Source organism: Amblyraja radiata, chromosome 3, assembly GCF_010909765.2.
Source record: "Amblyraja radiata isolate CabotCenter1 chromosome 3, sAmbRad1.1.pri, whole genome shotgun sequence".
In the NCBI taxonomy this organism is placed as follows: domain Eukaryota; kingdom Metazoa; phylum Chordata; class Chondrichthyes; order Rajiformes; family Rajidae; genus Amblyraja; species Amblyraja radiata.
The window spans coordinates 12751034-12771775 of record NC_045958.1 but is presented as its reverse complement, the minus strand read 5'-3'; the positions used below and the strand labels follow the sequence as shown (position 1 = coordinate 12771775).

The 20742-nt window shown below is 45.8% G+C and overlaps 1 protein-coding gene across 37 annotated transcripts in view; it reads right to left on the bottom strand.

The window, feature by feature from the left end:
* Positions 1-20742, bottom strand: part of cast (calpastatin) — a 174194-nt gene that overhangs the window by 140510 nt on the left and 12942 nt on the right. For all 37 annotated transcript variants that reach the window (XM_033017307.1, XM_033017317.1, XM_033017345.1 and 34 more), the window contains exon 2: positions 14325-14390. In XM_033017307.1, coding sequence (XP_032873198.1) covers positions 14325-14390 — 66 coding nt within the window. The remainder of the gene's footprint in view (positions 1-14324; positions 14391-20742) is intronic.

Here is a 20742-nt window from a genome sequence, read left to right as displayed (position 1 = left end):
AGAAGGGGAGGAGAAAGTAAAGACTACCTGAAATTAGAGAAGTCAATGTTCAGACCGCTGGGGTGCAAACTGCCCAAGCGAAATATGAGGTGCTGCTCCTCCAATTTATGGTGGGCCTCATTCTGGCCATGGAGGAGGCCCAGGACAGAAAGGTCGGATTCGGAATGGGAGGGGGAGTTGAAGTGCTGGGCCACCGGGCGATCAGGTTGGTTATTGCGAACCGAGCGGAGGTGTTCGGCGAAGCGATCGCCAAGCCTACGCTTGGTCTCACCGATGTAGAGCAGCTGACATCTAGAGCAGCGGATGCAATAGATGAGGTTGGAGGAGGTGCAGGTGAACCTCTGCCGCAACTGGAAAGACTGCTTGGGTCCTTGAATGGAGTCGAGGGGGGAGGTAAAGCAACAAGTGTTGCATTTCTTGCGGTTGCAAGTGAAAGTGCCCGGAAAGGGGGTGGTTCGGGTGGGAAGGGACAAATTAACCAGGGAGTTACAGAGGGAGCGGTCTCTGCGGGAAGCAGACAATGGAGGAGCTGGGAAGATGTGGCAAGTGGTGGGGTCACGTTGGACGTGGCGAAAAGGACGGAGGATTATTTGTTGTACGTGACGGCTGGTGGGGTGGCAGGTGAGGACAAGGGGGACTCTGCCCTTTTTACCAGTGGGGGGGATGGGGAGTGAGAGTAGAGTCACGGGATATAGAAGGGACCCTGGTGAGAGCCCATCTATGGTAGAAGAGAGGAACCCCCGTTCCCTGAAGAATAAGGACATCTCCGGGTGTGGAACACCTCATCCTGGGTGCACATGCGGCGTATATGGAGGAATTGGGAGTAAGGGATGGAGTCCTTACAGGAAGCAGGATGGGAAGAAGTTTATTCCAGATAGCCATGGGAGTCAGTGGGTGTTTTAGTGGATGTCGGTCAGGAGTCTATCACCTGCGATGGAGATAGTGAGGTCAAGAATTGGTAGGGAGATGTCAGAAATGGTCCAGGTGTATTTGAGTGCCGGATGGAAGTTAGTGGTGAACTGGATGAAAGTTTATTCCTGGTTTTAATTTGTAAGCTGGAAATCCAATTAAATCAGCAACCACAATCAGTTTGACCTATTCTTGTTGCCTTCTGGTCAGTTACATTTTTAACCGACAGAGAGACATTTCATCACCCTGATGTTTCTGTTATTGTACTTCTGCACTTGTTTTTACTACTTCAGATTTCATAACAATCATGCATTGTTCTGTTTTGCACTTGTCATTGTATTTATCATTTACATATTTATGCAGTCTACTGAGAGCATCATGTGAACAAGGAATTGATTGCAGGTACACAAAATTGCTGGAGGAACTCAGCGGGTGCAGCAGCATCTATGGAGCGAAGGAAATAGGCGACGTTTCGGGCCGAAACCCTTCTTCAGACTGATAGGGGGTGGGGAAAGAAAGAAGGACAAAGGGAGGAGGAGGAGGAGCCCGAGGGCGGGCGGATGGGAGGAGACAGCTAGAGGGTGAAGGAAGGGGAGGGGGGGAGGGGACAGCACGGGCTAGCCAAATTGGGAGAATTCAATGTTGATGCCAAGGGGACGCAAGGACCCCAGACGGAATATGAGGTGCTGTTCCTCCAATTTCCGCTGTTGCTCACTCTGGCAATGGAGGAGACCCAGGACAGAGAGGTCGGATTGGGAATGGGAGGGGGAGTTGAAGTGCTGAGCCACCGGGAGGTCAGGTAGGTTATTGCGGACTGAGCGGAGGTGTTCGGCGAAACGGTCGCCCAACCTACGCTTGGTCTCACCGATGTAAATCAGCTGACATCTAGAGCAGCGGATGCAGTAGATGAGGTTGGAGGAGATACAGGTGAACCTTTGTCGCACCTGGAACGACTGCTTGGGACCTTGAATGGAGTCGAGGGGGGAGGTGAAGGGACAGGTGTTGCATTTCTTGCGGTTGCAACGGAAAGTGCCCGGGGAGGGGGTGGTGCGGGAGGGAAGTGAAGAATTGACGAGGGAGTTGCGGAGGGAGCGGTCTTTGCGGAAGGCAGACATGGGGGGAGATGGGAAGATGTGGCGAGTGGTGGGGTCACGTTGGAGGTGGCGGAAATGGCGGAGGATTATGTGTTGTATTTGCCGGCTGGTGGGGTGAAAGGTGAGGACCAGAGGGACTCTGCCCTTGTTGCGTGTGCGGGGATGGGGAGAGAGAGCAGTGTTACGGGGTATGGATGAGACCCTGGTGTGAGCCTCATCTATGGTGGCGGAGGGGAATCCCCGTTCCCTGAAGAACGAGGACATTTCCGATGCCCTAGTATGAAATGTCTCATCCTGGGAACAGATGCGGCGTAGGCGGAGGAATTGGGAGTAGGGGATGGAGTCTTTACAGGGGGCAGGGTGGGAAGACGTGTAGTCCAGATAGCCATGTGAGTCAGTGGGTTTATAATGTATGTCGGTCAGGAGTCTGTCCCCTGCGATGGAGATGGTGAGGTCAAGGAATGGTAGGGAAGTGTCTGAAATCGTCCAGGTGTATTGGAGTGCCGGATGGAAGTTGGTGGTGAAGTGGATGAAGTCAGTCAGTTGTGTGTGGGTGCAGGAGGTGGCACCAAAGCAGTCGTCAATGTAGCGGAGGTAGAGGTCGGGGATGGGGCCCTGGTACGCATTGAACAAGGATTGTTCAACGTACCCGACAAAGAGGCAGGCGTAGCTGGGGCCCATGCGTGTGCCCATAGCTACGCCTTGGGTTTGGAGGAAATGGGAGGAGTCAAATGTAAAGTTATTGAGGGTGAGGACCAACTCCGCTAAGCGGAGGAGAGTGTCAGTGGCTGGGTATAGGTTGCTCCTCTGGTCGAGGAAGAACCGGAGGGCTCTGAGGCCATCCTGGTGGGGGATGGAGGTGTAGAGTGACCGGACATCCATGGTGAAGATGAGGGGGTGAGGGCCCAGAGAGTGGAATGCGTGGAGGCGGCGGAGAGTGTCTGAGGTGTCTAGAACATAGGTGGGGAGGGATTTGACCAAGGGGGATAGGATGGAGTCAAGGTATGTGGAGATGAGTTCGGTGGGGCACGAACAAGCAGAGACAATGGGTCTGCCGGGAGAGCCGGGTTTGTGGATTTTGGGGAGAAGGTAAAAACGGGCCGTGCGGGGCTGGGGAACGATGAGTTTGGAGGCTTGGTCAGGTAGGGCGTGGGAATTGATGAAGTCGGTGATGGTGCTAGAAATGGTGGCCTGGTGCTCGTCAGTGGGGTCATGGTCCAAGGGTAAGTAGGAGGAGGTGTCCGAGAGTTGGCGCGTGGCCTCAGCTTTGTAGAGATCGACGCGCCAGACTACCACGGCACCTCCCTTGTCGGCTGGTTTGAATTGATTGCACCTTGGTGTATGCAACAATAAAATAATCAGAATTTGAATCTAAAGTGCACATGGAGGTGTAAAAGTTTAACAATGGAGGTCAATGTTTACAGCTTACAGCCCAAGTGGTATGAATATTGATTTATCTCACTTCAGGTCGCCCCGACCTTCCCTATCTCTCTATCCCTCCGCACCAGAGTCGCATTAGCTTCTCATTTTCACCCTACAAACAGCTAACAATGGTCTGTTTCCTTTATCATCCTTACTTTTTGGCATATCTTTCATTCATTGTTCTTTATCTCTCCACATCACCGCCTATATATGTCATTTTCCCTATCCTTAACCAGTCTGAAGAAGGGTCTCGACCCGAAACGTCACCCATTCCTTCGCTCCAGAGTTGCTGCCTGTCCCGCTGAATTACTCCAGCTTTTTGTGTCTATCTTTAATTTAAACCAGCATCTGCCGTCCTTCTTACACACACACACACGGAGGTCAATGTTTGACCTTTCCTGACTTTGTAATGTCAACCACAGAAATACCAGATTGATTACAGTGACCCAGATCCAATCCATGTTTTCCTAAATGTCCAGTCAGCTTCAACTCTTTAAAAAGTAATAAATATGTTCCAATTCCTTACAAATGTGCACCTCACATTTCAGAATCAAATCTAAATCGATAACTTATTATGGACTCTATAGCTAGAGAAAATATTATTTCTTAATGGCCCGTTAACTGCATTAAAAAATGTAACAATTACATTTAAGTGAATCACAAATACCTGAACTTAGTTACAAATAATTAAAATTTTGGTACTGTCTTAACAAGTCCACATTTAATTTCCTGACCGTTAGCTCTAAACTGCATCGAGTATCAGTCCTGCAAATCATACTGATGTCATATCGAATGATCCTGTCCACTATGTTCCTATACAGAAATTCAAACTAAATATTTCTCTCCCTCATGCAAAAAATATTTTATTTAATGGATTTCCCAACTTTGAACAAAAGGAAATAAAACTAAACCCAAGAGTCATATGATGTTGTACTTCAATTGGAATTTAACAGGAGAAGAAATGTTGCTGTTTTTAAAAATAAATGATGAAATAGGAAGAGTACTGGGCCAACATGTTTCTGTGTGAAGGGCAGGGCTGGTAGAACTAGTGAAACCTGGTTGACGAGGGATTTAGAGGCTCTGCTCAATAAAAAGGAGGTATATGTCAAGTAACGAGTCAAGAGGTATCCTTGAGTCATAGAAGGGATATGGGAGTACTTTTGGAAGGGGCATGAAGTATCGCTGACAGATAAGATAAAGGAAAATTCTAAAACATTCTATAAGTATACAAAGAGCAAACTGGTAACGGGGAGGGAAAAGTTCCCCTTAGAATTTGTGTGATATTCATTTTTGGACCAAAATAATATAAACAATAAACAACCAAAAACAAATAATTCCTGTCTATGTTGACTGTGGGGAAGGACACAGATGCTAGTTAGTCCAGAGAAGAGAATAGCGATATCCTGAAGCACATCAACATTACGAAAAAAAAGAGGAATTGACAATATTGAAGATAGAAAAGTCCCAGGGTATATGCTAGGACATTGTGGGAAGCAAGGGAAGAAATTGCTGTGGCGCCTGCAGAGATTGTTGTAGCTTTGTTAGCCACAGATAAGATACTGGAAGATTTTGAAAATCAAGGATCAATTAGAATAGATTATCACAGCCTTCCTACGCCTACAGCAACATCCCCCCCCCCCCCCCCCCCCCCCCCCCCGACAAAGTGGAAGACATCGCTTTAAGGAAAGAGAGGAACATGTTTAAGAATGTGTATCAAGAGTAGTAGGTGCCTGGAACGTGCTAGTGGTGGAAGCAAAAATTAGTGTTGCTTAAGGGTCTTTTAGATAGGTACACAAATAAAAAGGGAATGGAGGGATATAGATCACATGCAGACAGAAAAGGACAATGTAATTTGGCATAGAATATCATAGGAAGGACATCCTTGTGATTGAAGCAGTGCAGCGTAGGTTCATGAGAATGATCCCTGGGATGGCGGGACTGTCATATGAGGAAAGATTGAAAAGACTAGGCTTGTATTCACTGGAGTTTAGAAGGATGAGGGGGATCTAATAGAAATGTATAAAATTATAAAAGGACTGGACAAGCTAGATGCAGGAAAAATGTTCCCAATGTTGGGCGAGTCCAGAACCAGGGGCCACAGTCTTAGAATAAAGGGGAGGCCATTTAACACTGAGGTGAGAAAAAACGTTTTCACCCAGAGAGTTGTGAATTTGTGGAATTCCCTGCCACAGAGGACAGTGGAGGCCAAATCACTGGATGGATTTAAGAAAAAGTTTGATAGAGCTCTAGGGCCTAGTGGAATCAAGGGATATGGGGAGAAGGCAGGCACGGGTTATTGATAGGGAACGATCAGCCATGATCGCAATGAATGGCGGTGCTGGCTCGAAGGGCTGAATGGCCTCCTCCTGCACCTATTTTCTATGTTTCTATAAAAAGCCTGTGCCATGTTCTAGGGGGCATAAACTTAAACCCAGAAGGGAAAGATTTCAAGGGGAGCTGAAGAACATTTTTTCTTGTGTGGTGAGTAATGAATTAAAAGTATTATATATGAATGCGCAAAGTATAAGAAGTAAAGTAGATGAGCTTGAGGCTCAGTTAGATATGACACTGTGGGGATTACAGAGACATGGTTGCAAGAGGACTGGGAACTGAATATTCAGTGTTATACATCCTATAGAATGGGCAGGCAGGTGGGCAGAGGTGGGATAGCTCTGTTGGTGAGGGATGAAATTCAATCCCTTGTGAGGTGTGACAGGGACTGACGATGTAGAGTCGCTGTGGATAGAATTGAGGAATTGTAAAGGTGAGAAGACACTAATGGGAGTTATCTACAGGCCCCCAAACAGTAGCATAGATATAGGGTGCAAGTTGCAGCAGGAGTTAAAATTGGCATGTAACAAAGGTAATGCCACTGTGGATATGGGAAATTTCAATATGAAGGTAGACTGGGAAAATCAGGTTGGTTCTGGACCCCAAGAAAGGGAGTTTGTGGAGTGCCTCCGAGATGGATTCATAGAGCAGCTTGCATTGAGGCCTACCAGGGCGAAGGCAATTCTGGATTTAGTGTTGTCTAAGAAACCAGATTTAATAAGGGAACTCGAGGTAAAGGAGGTAGTGACCATAATATGATAAGTTTTAATCTGCAATTTGAGAGGAAGAACGTTAAATCAGAAGTGTCAGTGTTGCAGTTGAACAAAGGGGACTATGAAGGCATGAGAGAGGAGCTGGCCAAGGTCGACTGGAAAAGGATCCTTGCAGGAATGACAGTGGGACAGCAATGGCAAGAATATCTGGGCAAAATCCAGAAGACGCAGGATCATTTCATTCCACAAATATAAAGGAGGATAGTAAAAGCTTCTTCAGGTATGTGAAGAGGAAAAAAATAGTTAAGAGCAAAGTTGGACTGTAGAAGACTGACATTTATTATGGGGAACAAGGAAATGAATGACGAGTTGAACAGGTACTTTGGATCCGTCCTCACTGAGGAAGACACAAACAATCTCCCTGATGTACTAGTGGCCAGAGGATCTATGGTGACGGAGGAACTGAAGGAAATTCAGATTAGGCAGGAAATGGTGTTGGGTAGACTGATGGGACTGAAGGCTGATAAATCCCCAGGGCCTGATGGTCTACATCCCAGGGTACTCAAGGAAGTGGCTCTAGAAATCGTGGATGCATTGGTGAACACGGGTCCCTGTCGGAATGGCAGGCAGTGGCGAGTGGAGTGCCACAAGGCTCGGTGCTGGGGCCACAACTATTTACAATATATATTAATGATAAATGTGAGGTTAACCACTTTGGTGGCAAGAATAATGAGGCAGATTATTATCTGAATGGTGTCAGATTAGGAAAAAGGGAAGTGCAACGAGACCTGGGTGTCCTTGTACACCAGTCACTGAAAGTAATCATGCAGGCACAGCAGGCAGTGAAGAAAGCTGATGGTATGTTGGCCTTCATAACGAGAGGATTTGAGTACAGGAGTAAAGAGGTCCTTCTGCAGTTGTACAGGGCCCTGGTGAGATCACACCTGGAGTGTTGTGTGCAGTTTTGGTGTCCTAATTTGAGGAAGGACATCCTTCTATTGAGGGAGTGCAGCGTAGCTTCACGAGGTTAATCCCCGGGATGGTGGGACTGTCATATGAGGAAAGCCTGGGCTTGTATTCAATGGAATTTAGAAGGATGAGAGGGTTTTATAGAAACATATACAATTCTAAAAAGACTGGATGTTAGATGCAGGAAAAATGTTCCCAATGTTGGGGAGTCCAGAACCAGGGGGCACAGTTTAAGAATAAAGGTGAGGCCATTTATAACTGAGATGAGAAAAAACTGTTTCACCCAGAGGGTTGTGAATTTGTGGAATTCTCTGTCATAGTAGAGGCCAATTCACTGGATGAATTTAAAAGTTAGATAGAGCTCTCAGGGTTATGGGTATGGGGAGAAGGCAGGCACGGGTTACTGATTGTGGATGATCAGCTATGATCACAATAGATGGCGGTGCTGGCTCGAAGAGCTGAATGGCCTCCTCCTGCACCTATTTTCTATGTTTCAATTTTCTTAGAGAGTTGCATATTTGCAATGCGTTGCCAGATGATAGAAGCAGCAACATTTAAAAGATACAAGACCAAGTGGGACCTGTTGGGTGGGGGGCAGCCTGCGGCGTCACACGCACTAACCACCCCCACACATACACACTACCCCCCCCCCCCCCCCCCCATTGATATTATATTAATATTATTCATTCGCTCCTTTTACCCCATCCTCCGCCCTATCCACACACGCATAGCCCCCAACTGTGCAGGTGCGGCGAGAGAGGGAGGGGGTAGAGAGGGAGAGGGTGAGGGGGGTATAGAGGGCGGGGGAAGGGGTAGAGAGGGAGAGGGTGTGGGGTAGAGATTGAGGGGTAGGGGGGCACGCGGCATCACAGGGGAATGCTGATTCCAGAACGCAATACTCCACCACTCACCCATAAGTCCCAATACTCACCACTCTCTTGAGAGGGAGGGGGGTAGAGAGGGAGGGGGACAGAGAGGGAGGGGGGTAGAGAGGGAGGGTGAGGCGGCAGGCGGGCGGGCGTCGACCCGAGGACCCCGAGCAAAGCGGCGGGTGGGCGTCGACCCGAGGACCCCGGGTTCGGCTGCCGCAGTCACCAGTCCAGGGCCCGACTTCATCGCCAGGCTCGTCCTTTCTTCCACCGGCGGCGTGTTTTGAATAACCCGGAGGGGGGGGGGGGGAGGGGTCTTGGGGGTGACGTCACTCGAAGCGCGTGGAAGATTCTGCGTGTGAGACGGCACCAGGCAGAGCCATTGTGACATCATCAGTGAAAGCCCGTCGTTTAAAATTCAAAGCCTTCTCATAATTGTAAACATTTTCAGTAATAAATCGAGAAAAAGCATGAAATGTTAAAATAAGGGGATCCCGACCTCGACGGGAAAAATGTCACAAATATGTAAAAAATTGATTGTTACTGCGTAGGTTTTTTGCGAAGATGTAAGTACACACACACATATACACATAAACACACATAGAAACGTACAAGATCAGAGTTCTGATAAGTATATGATTTGGACAGGTACATGAAAGGCTTAAACGAATATGGACCAAACATAGGCAAATTTAATTTGTATACAGAAGCATCTTGGCTAATATGGAGGAGTTGGGCCAAAGGGCCTGCTTCCATGCTGTTTAACCTACGAAACATTTTCTCTTTCTAAGCCTAAGATTGCTGATATATGAGGAAATTGCTTGAGCTTAACTGAATACGGGTAAAGAATAAAATATGCTGTTCTACAAGGTGTGTAGGAGCACAAGAACGTGGGGTACCATGTGCACAATCATTGAAGGGAGCAGAGCAGGTTGAGAAAGCATACACAATAGGGCGTACACAATTAAAGGCTTTATCAAGAAAGGCATAGGGTAGAGGTTTAGTGTAGTTTAGTTTAAAGATACAGCGTGGAAACAGGTCCTTTGGCCCATCAAATCCACGTCGACCAGAGATCACCCATACACTAGTTCTATCCCACACACTAGGGACAATGTACAGAAGCAAATTAACCTACAAACCTGCATGTTTTTGGAATGTGGGAGGAAACCAGAACAGCCAGAAACCCACGTGGTCAGAGGAAGAACATATAAACTCTGTACAGACAGCATTCGTAGTCAGGATCAGACCGAGTCTCAGGCACTATAAAGCACCAACTCTACCACTGCGCCATTGTCCCGCAAGAGACTGAACTTTAAAGCTTAGTTTAGAGACACAGTGCGGAAACAGGCCCTTCGGCCCATCGGCTCCACACCGACCAGCGATCCCCGCACATTAAAACAAGTCTACACAAACTAAGGACAATGTTTCACACTTATACCAAGTTAATTAACCTACAAACCTGCACGTCTTTGGTGTGTGGGAGGAAACCGAAGATCTCGGAGGAAACCCACACAGTCACAGGGAGAACGTACAAACTCCGTACAGACAGCACCTGTCGTCGGGATCAAACCCGTGTCTCTGGAGCTGCAAGCGCTGTAAGGCAGCAACTCTACCGCTGCATCAACGTGCCACTCCAAACTGTTGCAAAAGACTAGTCCTCCTACACATTGACTCCATCTGCACTTCGTGCTGCCTCAGACAGGCTGCCAGCATAATCAAGGACCTCATCCCAGTTACTCCCTCGACCCCACTCCTCCATCAGGCAAGAGAGACAGTAGTTTGAAAACGCATAATTACAGATTTAGGGACAGTTTCTTCCCAGTTGTTATCGGGCAACGATGTTCCCATCAGCTAGAGTGCGGTCCTGACCTCCCACCTACATCATTAAAGACCCTGGAATCAGATTTTATCTTGCACTAACTGTTGTACCCTTTATCCTCTATCACTGAACTGTGAATGGCTTGATTGTAATCATGCATAGTCTTTTCTTTGAATGCGCAGCACGCAAGCAAATGCTTTTCACTGTCCCATGGTACATGCGACAATAATGAACTAAACTAACACTAAGTGTTGCATCCAATTCTAATCATCTTATTATAGGGAGGATGTGGTCAAGAAGAGAGTTACATGAACGAGAGACCATATTTACATGAGTAGATAAGAGAAGCATGGACTCTTCTTTGGAGCAGGTCAAGAGGAGATGTGGTAGAAGTATATAAAATGATGAATGGTCTGGACAGAATGGATTGGATGGTTGAGGCCAAAAGGTTATAGGGAGAAGAGAAGAAAATGTCCCAGATAACAGTGAACCACAGAAAGCAGTTGAATCCATATTTAGTAAATATGATTGAGGCTGAATTTGGATGAGTAGACATGATTATATTGAGTGGAGGATTGGGAACAAGGAACCCAATGGCCTTTCTGTACTTCACTATATTTCTTTGTTTCAAACAAATAGGAAGAGAATTGAGAATGACATATAGAAAACTTGTTTATACACAGCATACGGACAGATTCTGCAATGTACTGTCTGCAGCTATGGTGGAGGCAGGTTTCATTATGGTTATCAATCTTGGTCAGGATAGACAAGTTGGGCCGAAGGGCAACTTAGAACCAATACCAATCACAAAATAAACCTGGTAAAATTGTCAAAATAATTTATTTTCTGATTTAAGTTGTGGCCTGTGTGAGCACGTGTAGAGCTTCTTATACTTTGGAGTGATTCAGTGAGAGAATGAATGAATGAATGAATGAATGAATGAATGAATGAATGAATGAATGAATGAATGAATGAATGAATGAATGAGTGATGGGGGAAGGTGTGGAATAGAGGTCAAGCAAGCACGCTGGTCTTCCCTGGATGGGAGCAAAACTTTAAATTGCTATCACAGGCAAATCAACACCATTTCATCACATTTCTAAGCTGTGCTTATGCACTGTGGGATGTCAGCTGGTGAGCTGCTCAACATAGGATACACACACACACTATCAAACGTTAGTTCCCCGAACAATGGTGACCCCTGGGATGTTGATGGTGGGAGAATCATTGATAGTAATGTTATTAAATGTCAAAAGGTACATGGACAAAATCTCTCTTGTTGGAGATGGTCATGACTTGACCGATTACTTCTGTAAATGTTACTTGCCACTTATAAGCCCACAAGCAAATGCTGCCCAGTCTTGCTGAATAAATCAATCAATCAATCAACCTTTATTGTCATCTTGCAAAGCAACAATTGTACAGTGCAAAATGAGAAGACGTTTCCCAGGGAATACCGGAGCATCGCACATAAAACATTTCACACATAAATAAAAACAATAAAAACAATCCAGTCCCTGATAAAACAGTACAAGTAGTTAAAAAGTGCAGGTACAACAGCAACATTAAAATACAGTAAAAACAGTCATAAAATGTCCAGGCAGGGATCCAAGGGATGACATGCTTAATTTGTTGAGCTATGAATGGAATCAAACATCTTGCAGTCATCAGTAAACATCCCCAATTTTAAACAAAAAAACAAACTCCAACAGGAGAAACTCTGTGGATGAGGCAGCATCCCAACTAGAAACATTGTCTGTACATTTCCACCATGGATGTTGCCTGACCCATTGACTAGACCTCAAATACTGCTTCTGTGAACTCATGTAGCAATGTGCTGGGGCTGGGATAATTAACCTCCAGCAACATCTTCAGCTTGGCCAGTTTACCAGGACTCCTTCATATTATGTTCAGTCAAATGCAGTCTTGATGTGAAGGGGAGTCACTCTCGCATTGCCCTATGGTCCATGTTTGAAGCAAACCCAAAGAATATCGAATAGACCATTAAAGACTAAGTGCTACTCAAAAGATTAGTCGAAAATATATTTCAATGTTTTGCTGATGTTTAAGAATAGATTAATTGGGTCATATTTTTTTGTTCAGAGATACTGCATGGAAACAGGCCCTTCAGCACACCAAGTCCGCACCGACCAGCGATCCCCGCACATTAACACAAGCATACACACACTAGGGACAATTTACACTTATACCAAATATACAACCCCAAGCCAATGAACCTACAAGCCTGTATGTCTTTGGATTGTGTGAGAAAACCGAAGATATCGGATAAAACCCACGCGATCATGGAGAGAACTTGCAAACTCCATACAGACAGCAACCGTAGTCGGAATCAAACCTGGGTCTCTGGCGCTGTAAGGCAGCAACTTTACCGCTGCGCCACCGTGCCGCCCTGGGTCTAATTGAATTCAATCTAATTGAATTTGATTTTTTCAACTCTTTGTAAACAGATGGCAACTTTTCCACTTTGCCCAGCTGCCAGGTTTGTAATTATATTGGACAGGCTGACTGTAGGCTTAGCTAGATCTAGAGTGCAGGTCTTGCTACCACAGCTGGCATTTTGTTCGTTTCCACTGCCACTGCTGGAGCCAATGTTCTCAGCTGCTGCTTCTTATCATGCAGAGTAAATTAAAATAGGTCAAAATTGACTTTTGATGGCAAGGATCTCAAAAGAACCAAAGAATCATCCACATGGCACTCTGGCTGAATATAGTTGCTATTGCCTCACCCGGCCATTATCGGCTCACTGCCGGATTTTATTTTCGATTAGGATGCCAAATGATTTCAAGTTGTAGTCATCTACAGAAATTGCCCAAATTACTTACTCGTTGCAGAGAAATCAGATATCACACCAGTTTCAGTAAGCAGCTCATATAATGTTTCATGGGAAGGAAGGATATTGTCCTGCTCGATAATCCAGAACAGTATTGACATAAAAATACATAAAGCGGGCAAGGATAGAATTTCGGCAGGAGGTGGTCAGACTGAGGTTGGGAGAAGACAGAAAGGGAGGTGCTACGTCAAGAGAGGGTGAGCGAGGGAGAGAAAGAAGCGCGGGGGAGAGATAAACCTATGCGGGTGGGGTGAAGGGGAGAGAGGCAAAGAGAAGTCTGGCAGGGTAGGGGTGGAGATTGTGAGGAAATTGAGAAACTTAACTATATTTGAAAACATTTTTTGGATGCTTGGAGTCAGCATTCCCTAAGGGCCGGTCCCACCAGCATGCGCCTGCATGCGGCAAGCGCGACCTAAAGGGCCGGTCCCACCAGCATGTGCCTGCATGCGGCAAGTGCGACCTAACGTGGTCGCTTGAGCTGTACGGCATGTGGCAAGCGCGACCACACCAGAAGCGGGAGCTGCGCGGAGGTCGAGTGAGTGACACGGGGTCAAGGCGGGTGCGGGCCACGTTGCCGCGCGGAATCTTTGAACACGGTCAGTTTTTCGGAGCTCCGCGCGATGTCGGGACCAGCTCCGCACGACTCCATACGGCTCCGCCGATCGAAGTGGGACCGGCCCCGCGAGGCCGTACGGCTCAAGCAACCACGTTAGGACGCGCTTACCGCATGCAGGCGCATGCTGGTGGGACCGGCCCATTAGGTCGCGCTTGCCGCATGCAAGTCACATGCCCGTGGGACAGGCCCTTTAGGGTGTCAAGAATTATGGGGAGTAGACAGGAGAATGGGGTTAGGAGGGAGAGATATATCAGCAATGATTGAATGGCGGAATAGACCCGATGGGCCGAATGGCCTAATTCTGTTCCTATCGCTTATGATCTTATGAATGCTTTACTTTCCATGTCCTGGTCTAACATGAATTTAAATGCATTTTTTAAATACTGAGCTGGATGTTCTGCATGAGAGCCAACATTTCAGTGGTGCAACTTCAATCTATCTTCCCATGAACATTGAGTCGTTGGGACTAAGTTTGGTGTCTTTTCGCAGAACTGTTTCCACCAAAGAAAAAGCGTAAAGAGTGAATCTCTGTGCTGCTCAAATCCCCACCTCCAAACACTGCTCAAAGATCACTGAATTGGACCATTAATCACTTTCTCTCTCCTTCCATAAAGAATCTAATATGGCAAGTATTTCCAGTATATCGGTTTTTATTTATTTTTTATTTATATATGTTGCCTTCACCTGCTAGTACATCTTCTAATTCCTAAAAGGTTTGTTACTTGTCTTACCTCTGATGCTCGAGTACTCATGCCGGCTCCTTGCTTCGATTTTGCCGAATCAGTCTTTGATCCTCCCTTTTGAAAGAAATGCAAGTTTACTTCAACTATTTCAGGTCAACATTTCTTATTACAGAGAATCAAATATTTGCAAAAGCTGTACACAAATCATAGCATTGCGCAGCACCAAAACAGGATCACTACATCCAAGCCAACCATCCAAATTCCATTTGCCTGCAATAGGCTGGTGTCCCTTGGCATTTGTTCTATCCAAGTACCCATCCAAATGCCATTTAAACAGTGTAATTGTATCTGCCGCTAACACCCTTCCACACAACCAACATCAAGAACATTTACCCCCAAGTTCGCCTTTGAATTTCACTGATTTCACCTTAAAACTGTTCCCACTGGGTCTGGAACTCCCCTATTCTGGCAAATAGGCTTCTGGTAAAAAAGACATTATCTACCCCATGCTGTTCAATGTTATAAACATCTGTAAGGTCACCCTCGACCTTCAATGTTTCAGTGAGAATAAACCCCGGCTACTTAACTTCTACTTATTACAGCCCTTTATTCCAGACAGTATCGTGGTGAATTGCTTTTGTACTCCCTGTATTACTACCACATCCTATAAAGCGACCATCAAAACTTATAAAAACATTGAAAATTAAATGTAGAAAATCTCGAACATGTTGTCTCAAGGGGTGAATCAACACTGCAACTTTTTGGGCAAGTTTCCCCACTTGTAGAAAAATCAGTAACCCAAACATAAATACTAATAACAACATTTAAGAGACATTTGGACAATCACATGGACAGGAAAAGTTTAGAGGATTATGGGCCAAACATGGGCAGATGGCACCAGTCTTTGCTGGAGAAACTCAACAGGTGAGGCAGCATCTATGGAACGAAGGAAATAGGCAACGTTTCGGGTCGAAACCCTTCTTCAGACCAGGCAACGTTTCGACCCGAAACGTTGCCTATTTCCTTCGCTCCATAGATGCTGCCTCACCCGCTGAGTTTCTCCAGCATTATTGTCTACCTTCGATTTTCCAGCATCTGCAGTTCCTTCTTAAGCAGTGATGGAAGGACAGGTTTAATTCCTTTCTTGGTAATTGGTAGTGACCTGTGCATAGCATTGTAGTGATTCGGTCCCAAGCAAGGAAACAGCCATGCAAGTCCATCACAACTGCAACCCATTAGCTTTGCATGCAGCAAAAGCATTCATTATCAATACAGGATAGCAGCGGGCTGGGTAAGGCTTTATACTATCAGTTAAAGGCTGATTCAAGCAAAATATTTCATCCAAGTGAAGGAATAGTCTCAATGAAACATCCCTGCAGGTTTCAAGCAGAAACTTGTTTCAAGTTGCTCTGGTTATCCTCAGTTGTTCGGAAGCCATCTTTCCATGGTTATCTCAAACAGGGGTAATATTATTACCCAACTTCGACTTTAATTCCGAAGTCTCGTCACGAGACTACGTGAAGAACCCGCCAGTCCGCCTGCACAGCAAACTCAGCGGAAGCTCCGAAAGGGAACAGCTTGTCGACCCTCCGGGCTCGGGGAAGATCAAGTCAAAGCTGGCTGTCCAAAAGGACAATATTGGTCAGAGAGGCATCCAAGGATGATGTTATCAGTCGACTCACAAGACTGGGGATAACTGAGTGAGAGGCTGGTTGATGGGGATGTTCACTGCACTCATGTGACTGATACAGGCAGTTCAATTCAGATGTCTGAGGATATCTTCTGTTGAGAGGCTGGGAGATTTGAGGATTCCCTCAACAAGTGGATAATATCTTTCAGCTCACGACTAAAAATGAGCTGCCGGCAAAATTTGCCAACCCCTCGGGGATAGGTGAACCATTAGAGGCAGAACTGGCAAATAGCATTATATACTTGACTTCACACCATTTGAATGAGAAGAACATGCAGGACACTGCTGAAAAGTATGTTAATCCTGATAACTGCCAGACTCGTAATGTACCGAACATTAATCTGGGACATTCTGAATGGCTAAATGAAGTCAAAAACTCCAGCGAGTTCAGAGAGCTCTCACAAGAAGGATGTTGGTGTTTGCAAGGTCGATAGATGGAACATAACTGCCTGAATTACAGCAAGGCGCCTGAGCACTGCTGTGTAATACGCAGTTTGAGCTCAACTGAGTTTGCAAGAAAGGCTTGCAATAAACCCAAAATATGTACATTTGTGCAAAGCAGCAATTTTCAGTCTGCGAAGTATCTTTATGGAAAATATTTGAGCAAGCAAGTAAAATACTTGCTAGAGGAATACAAGGCTGCCGTGGGTGTGGTAAAGACACCCTCTGTGGGTAAGACTCGCGACAACTGGAATGCATATCATCCCTACCAAGTTAGTGGCTGAAACCGCTATACTGAGGCTGGTTGAGCACCAGGCCTATACAACTAAATCAGAGCCAGAGGCCTTTTTTAGGCTCAGGTTCACAGTGCTCACCATGGAGCAACACGTGCCACACACTCAGTCTCAACCCCAGCATGCCACAATGCCAGAGCCAGAGGGAAGGGACAGAACAAACATTAGTGTCAGCAGATGCTAAAATTCAACCACGTAATCCCGTTGAGGTAGGTGAGTATTATTCCTACAGCTGCATGATATGTATTCCAGAACTAGGGGTCACAGTTTAAGGATAAGAGGGAAGTCTTTTAGGACCGAGATGAGAAAATCATTTTTTACACAGAGAGTGGTGAATCTCTGGAATTCTCTGCCACAGAAGGTAGTTCAGGCCAGTTCATTGGCTATATTTAAGAGGGAGTTAGATGTGGCCCTTGTGGCTAAAGGGATCAGGGGGTATGGAGAGAAGGCAGGGATGGGATACTGAGTTGGATGATCAGCCATGATCATATCGAATGGCGGTGCAGGCTAGAAAGGGCCGAATGGCCTACTCCTGCACCTATTTTCTATGTATTGAGGATATTCAAGTCGGAGGTATATTGAGGCGGTTCAAAAGTAAGTGGGAAAAGATAACTACTGACCCTTTCATTTTACGCCATAAATGGCTATAAGACTGAGTTTCTGTCTGACTGGTTTCCTCCACGGCAAGAAAAGCCCAATTTCCTGTAAAAAACGGTCTAAAGAGGAATATATAGCTATCCGAGTAGAGGCAGTGAAATTACACAAAAGGATATGATTGAGGAGACTGTCCATGAACAAGATGAATATAAGCTGTACACAGTATTAGTGAGACCACATTTGGAATACTGTGTACAGTTCTGGGGTCCATATTTAAGAAAGGATGTACTAGCCCTGGAGGCAGTGCAGCGAAGGTTTACAAGATTAATTCCTGCAATGAGGGGATTGACATATGAGGAAAGGTTAAGTAGGCTGGAACTCTACTCTTTGGAGTTTAGAAGAATGAGAGGCGATCTCATTGAAACATATAAGATCGTGAGGGGCCTTGATCGGGTGGATGCACCGAGGATGTTCCCAATGATCGGGGAAACTAGAACTAGAGGACATAGTTGCAGAATAAGGGGGGGCTCTTTTAAAACTGAGATGAGGAAGAACTTCTTCACCCAGAGGGTGGTTAATTTATGGAATTCACTGCCCCAGGGAGCAGTGGAAGCAGAAACTTTAAATATATTTAAGACTAAAATAGATGGTTTTTTAGCTGCCAAGGGGATAAGGGGCTACGGGGAGAGGGCAGGGATATGGACCTAGGTATGGTTAGTATAGTAAGACCTGAGTGATCTCCTGGACAAGTGTCGATCGCCTGGATTGGGGTCGGAGAGGAATTTCCCGGATTTATTTCCCGAATTGGACCTGGGTTTTTATCCGGTTTTTTGCCTCCCCCAGGAGATCACGAGGTTCTTGGGGTGGAGAGGGGTGATAGCGGTATAAAGGGGAGGGTAGTGTCTTGTGTTCTGTGTCTTGTGTCTACTGTTTGTGGGTAAGTGTGTCTGTTTAGTGTTCAGCCATGAGCGAATGGCGGTGCGGGCTCGACGGACCTGGTGGTCTACTCTCGCACCTACTTTCTATGTTTCTATGTTTCTATTTCCAATATCTTCACAAGTTCTTAGGAAGATGGAGTATACCGAATCATTCTTGATATGGCTAGTCTGAACATGGGCTTGGAATGTAACCATTTTAGAATGGATAGTTTCATTCAGCAAAACTTCTGATTACTGAGGATCGCTGTATGGCCTCAATTGATCACGAAGATGCATTCTATCCGGTACCAATACATGAGAGTCACAGGATATAGTTGACACTCTCATTGTAGGAAAGAGGAAATATGACACAGAGGTAGCCGTTTTAGCAACCTAGACACTCCTTGAAGATCTTGGATTTATTATTCATCCAGGAAAGTCCAGGCTCGAGCTGTCAAAATCTATCGCATATCTAGGCTTTGTCATAAACTCTTCAGATATGTTTGTGACCCTTCCTACAGATAAGAAACAGAATATTGTAGATGCATGCACAGGATTACTTAAGAAAGAGAAGTCTACAATACAACAGGTTGCAAGGGCGATAGGCAAGCTGGTACCCGCATTCCCAGCTACACAATAAGGGGGCATGCATTATAGAAGCCTGGACCATGAGAAGGTTCTTGCCCTAAAATTGAATATGGGACATTTTGATAGATGTGTGAGGCTGACAACAGAGTCGATATCTGAATTCCAGTGGGGGATTGAGCACACACGAGGGTGCAGGGTTCATTGTACCTAGCAAGCCCACAATAACACTACAAAGTGATGTTAATGGACAGGGTGCAGTGTATAAGAGGAAAATATGGGTGTCAGCTGTACACCTGCCATGTAGGTACAAAATTGAAGCAGACACCAGGTCAAGAAATTCCTCATTCTGCCTTATCGGAAGATGCCTCCAAAAGATAATTCAAGACAAGGCAACAGGAATTATAGTAGTGCCAAATTGGCCTACACAACCATGGTTTCCATTGTAAAAAGGTCTGCTGAAAGAAGCTCCTAAATTTGCTCACAGACACAAACAGTGGTTGGTTCAACCTGTCACTCGTGCATCGCATCCACTGCATGATCGTATTGATTTATTAATTTGCAGGATTTAAAGACACCCTTCGAGCTTATAGGACTATCCAGCAGGACAGTTGACATGATCACTACAGCTTGGCGAGATGGCACAAGAAAGCAGTATGCTACCTACATTAAACAAGGGGAAAGGTTTTGTGTAGAGACACATGTGAGCTACTTTAAAGCAGAAGTAGCAGAGGTTTGTGGGTTTCCTTCAGTTTGGTTTAATGATAAGCAACTAAGTTATAGCGCAATTAACACTGCTCGCAGTGCCTTATCATTGTATCTAGTGCTTGGAGTGGGACAACAAACGATTGGCTCTCACCCACTGGTGACAAAGTTTATGGAAGGTGTCTTTAATATGAACCTTCTAAAGCCTAGATACAAAGAAGTGTGGAATGTGAAATCAGTATTATATTTTATACGCAAATTGGCACCAGCTGCATCTCTAACGTTGGAGCAGCTTACTCGTAAGTTAGTCATGCTTATGGCACTTACTTCAGCACGAAGAGCTCAGTCTTTACGCAAACTCCGTCTGGATAACTCGGTCATATCTGACAAGAAGGTAGTATTTATATGGATGAACTCATGAAACAGAGCAGGCCAGGCATGGTTGGGTACAAGTTGGAGTTGACAGCATACCCACCAGATCGGAGATTGTGGGTTGTTAATTATGTGAAAAAGTACATTGAGGTTACTAAGAAACTACGAGATGAAGGTAAAGCTTTCTTCATCTATATCTTTTATCTATATTACTAAAAGTCTGTTCTTGACCGGTTTTGGCCATCTGTGCTGCGATTCCCGAGAGAACGCCGCCACCTTGCTCAGAGCCCCCCTCCGCCGTATGTGTGCCGAGGATTTTTCCCGTCGATGAAAAAATGACAGAGATATTAATGTTTTTACAAAATTCCCCATTCTCTCTGCTGCCCCCGCTGGAGGCAGGGGAAGGGACTATAAAACCAGCAAGTGGTGTGCCTCAATAAATCTCTGCAAGCTGGAGCTCTGTCAATTAGTCTCTGTCACTCTGAGCTCTGAATGACACTGAACAAATGTCTACAGCACTGAGTACCCTTAATTTGGTTTGAAAATGAATATATAGTTAGTTTGATGGTAAAAAAGCACTGCCTGCAAATGGTTGTTTGGGTTGAAGTAAAAAGGCACTATCTCTCTCCCTATCCCTCTCTCTTTCACCCCCTCTTCTCTCCCCCCCTCTCCTCTCTTCCCCCCCCCCCTCTCTTCTCCCCCCCCCTCTCTTCTCCCCCCCCTCTCCTCTCCCCCCCTCTCTCCTCTCCCCCCTCTCTCTCCCCTCTTTTTCTCCCCCTCCTGCCCTCCATCCCCTCCCCCTCCATCCCTCCCCTAAACCCCCCTCCCCTCCACACACCCCTACCCCCTCCCCTCCCTCCCTGATC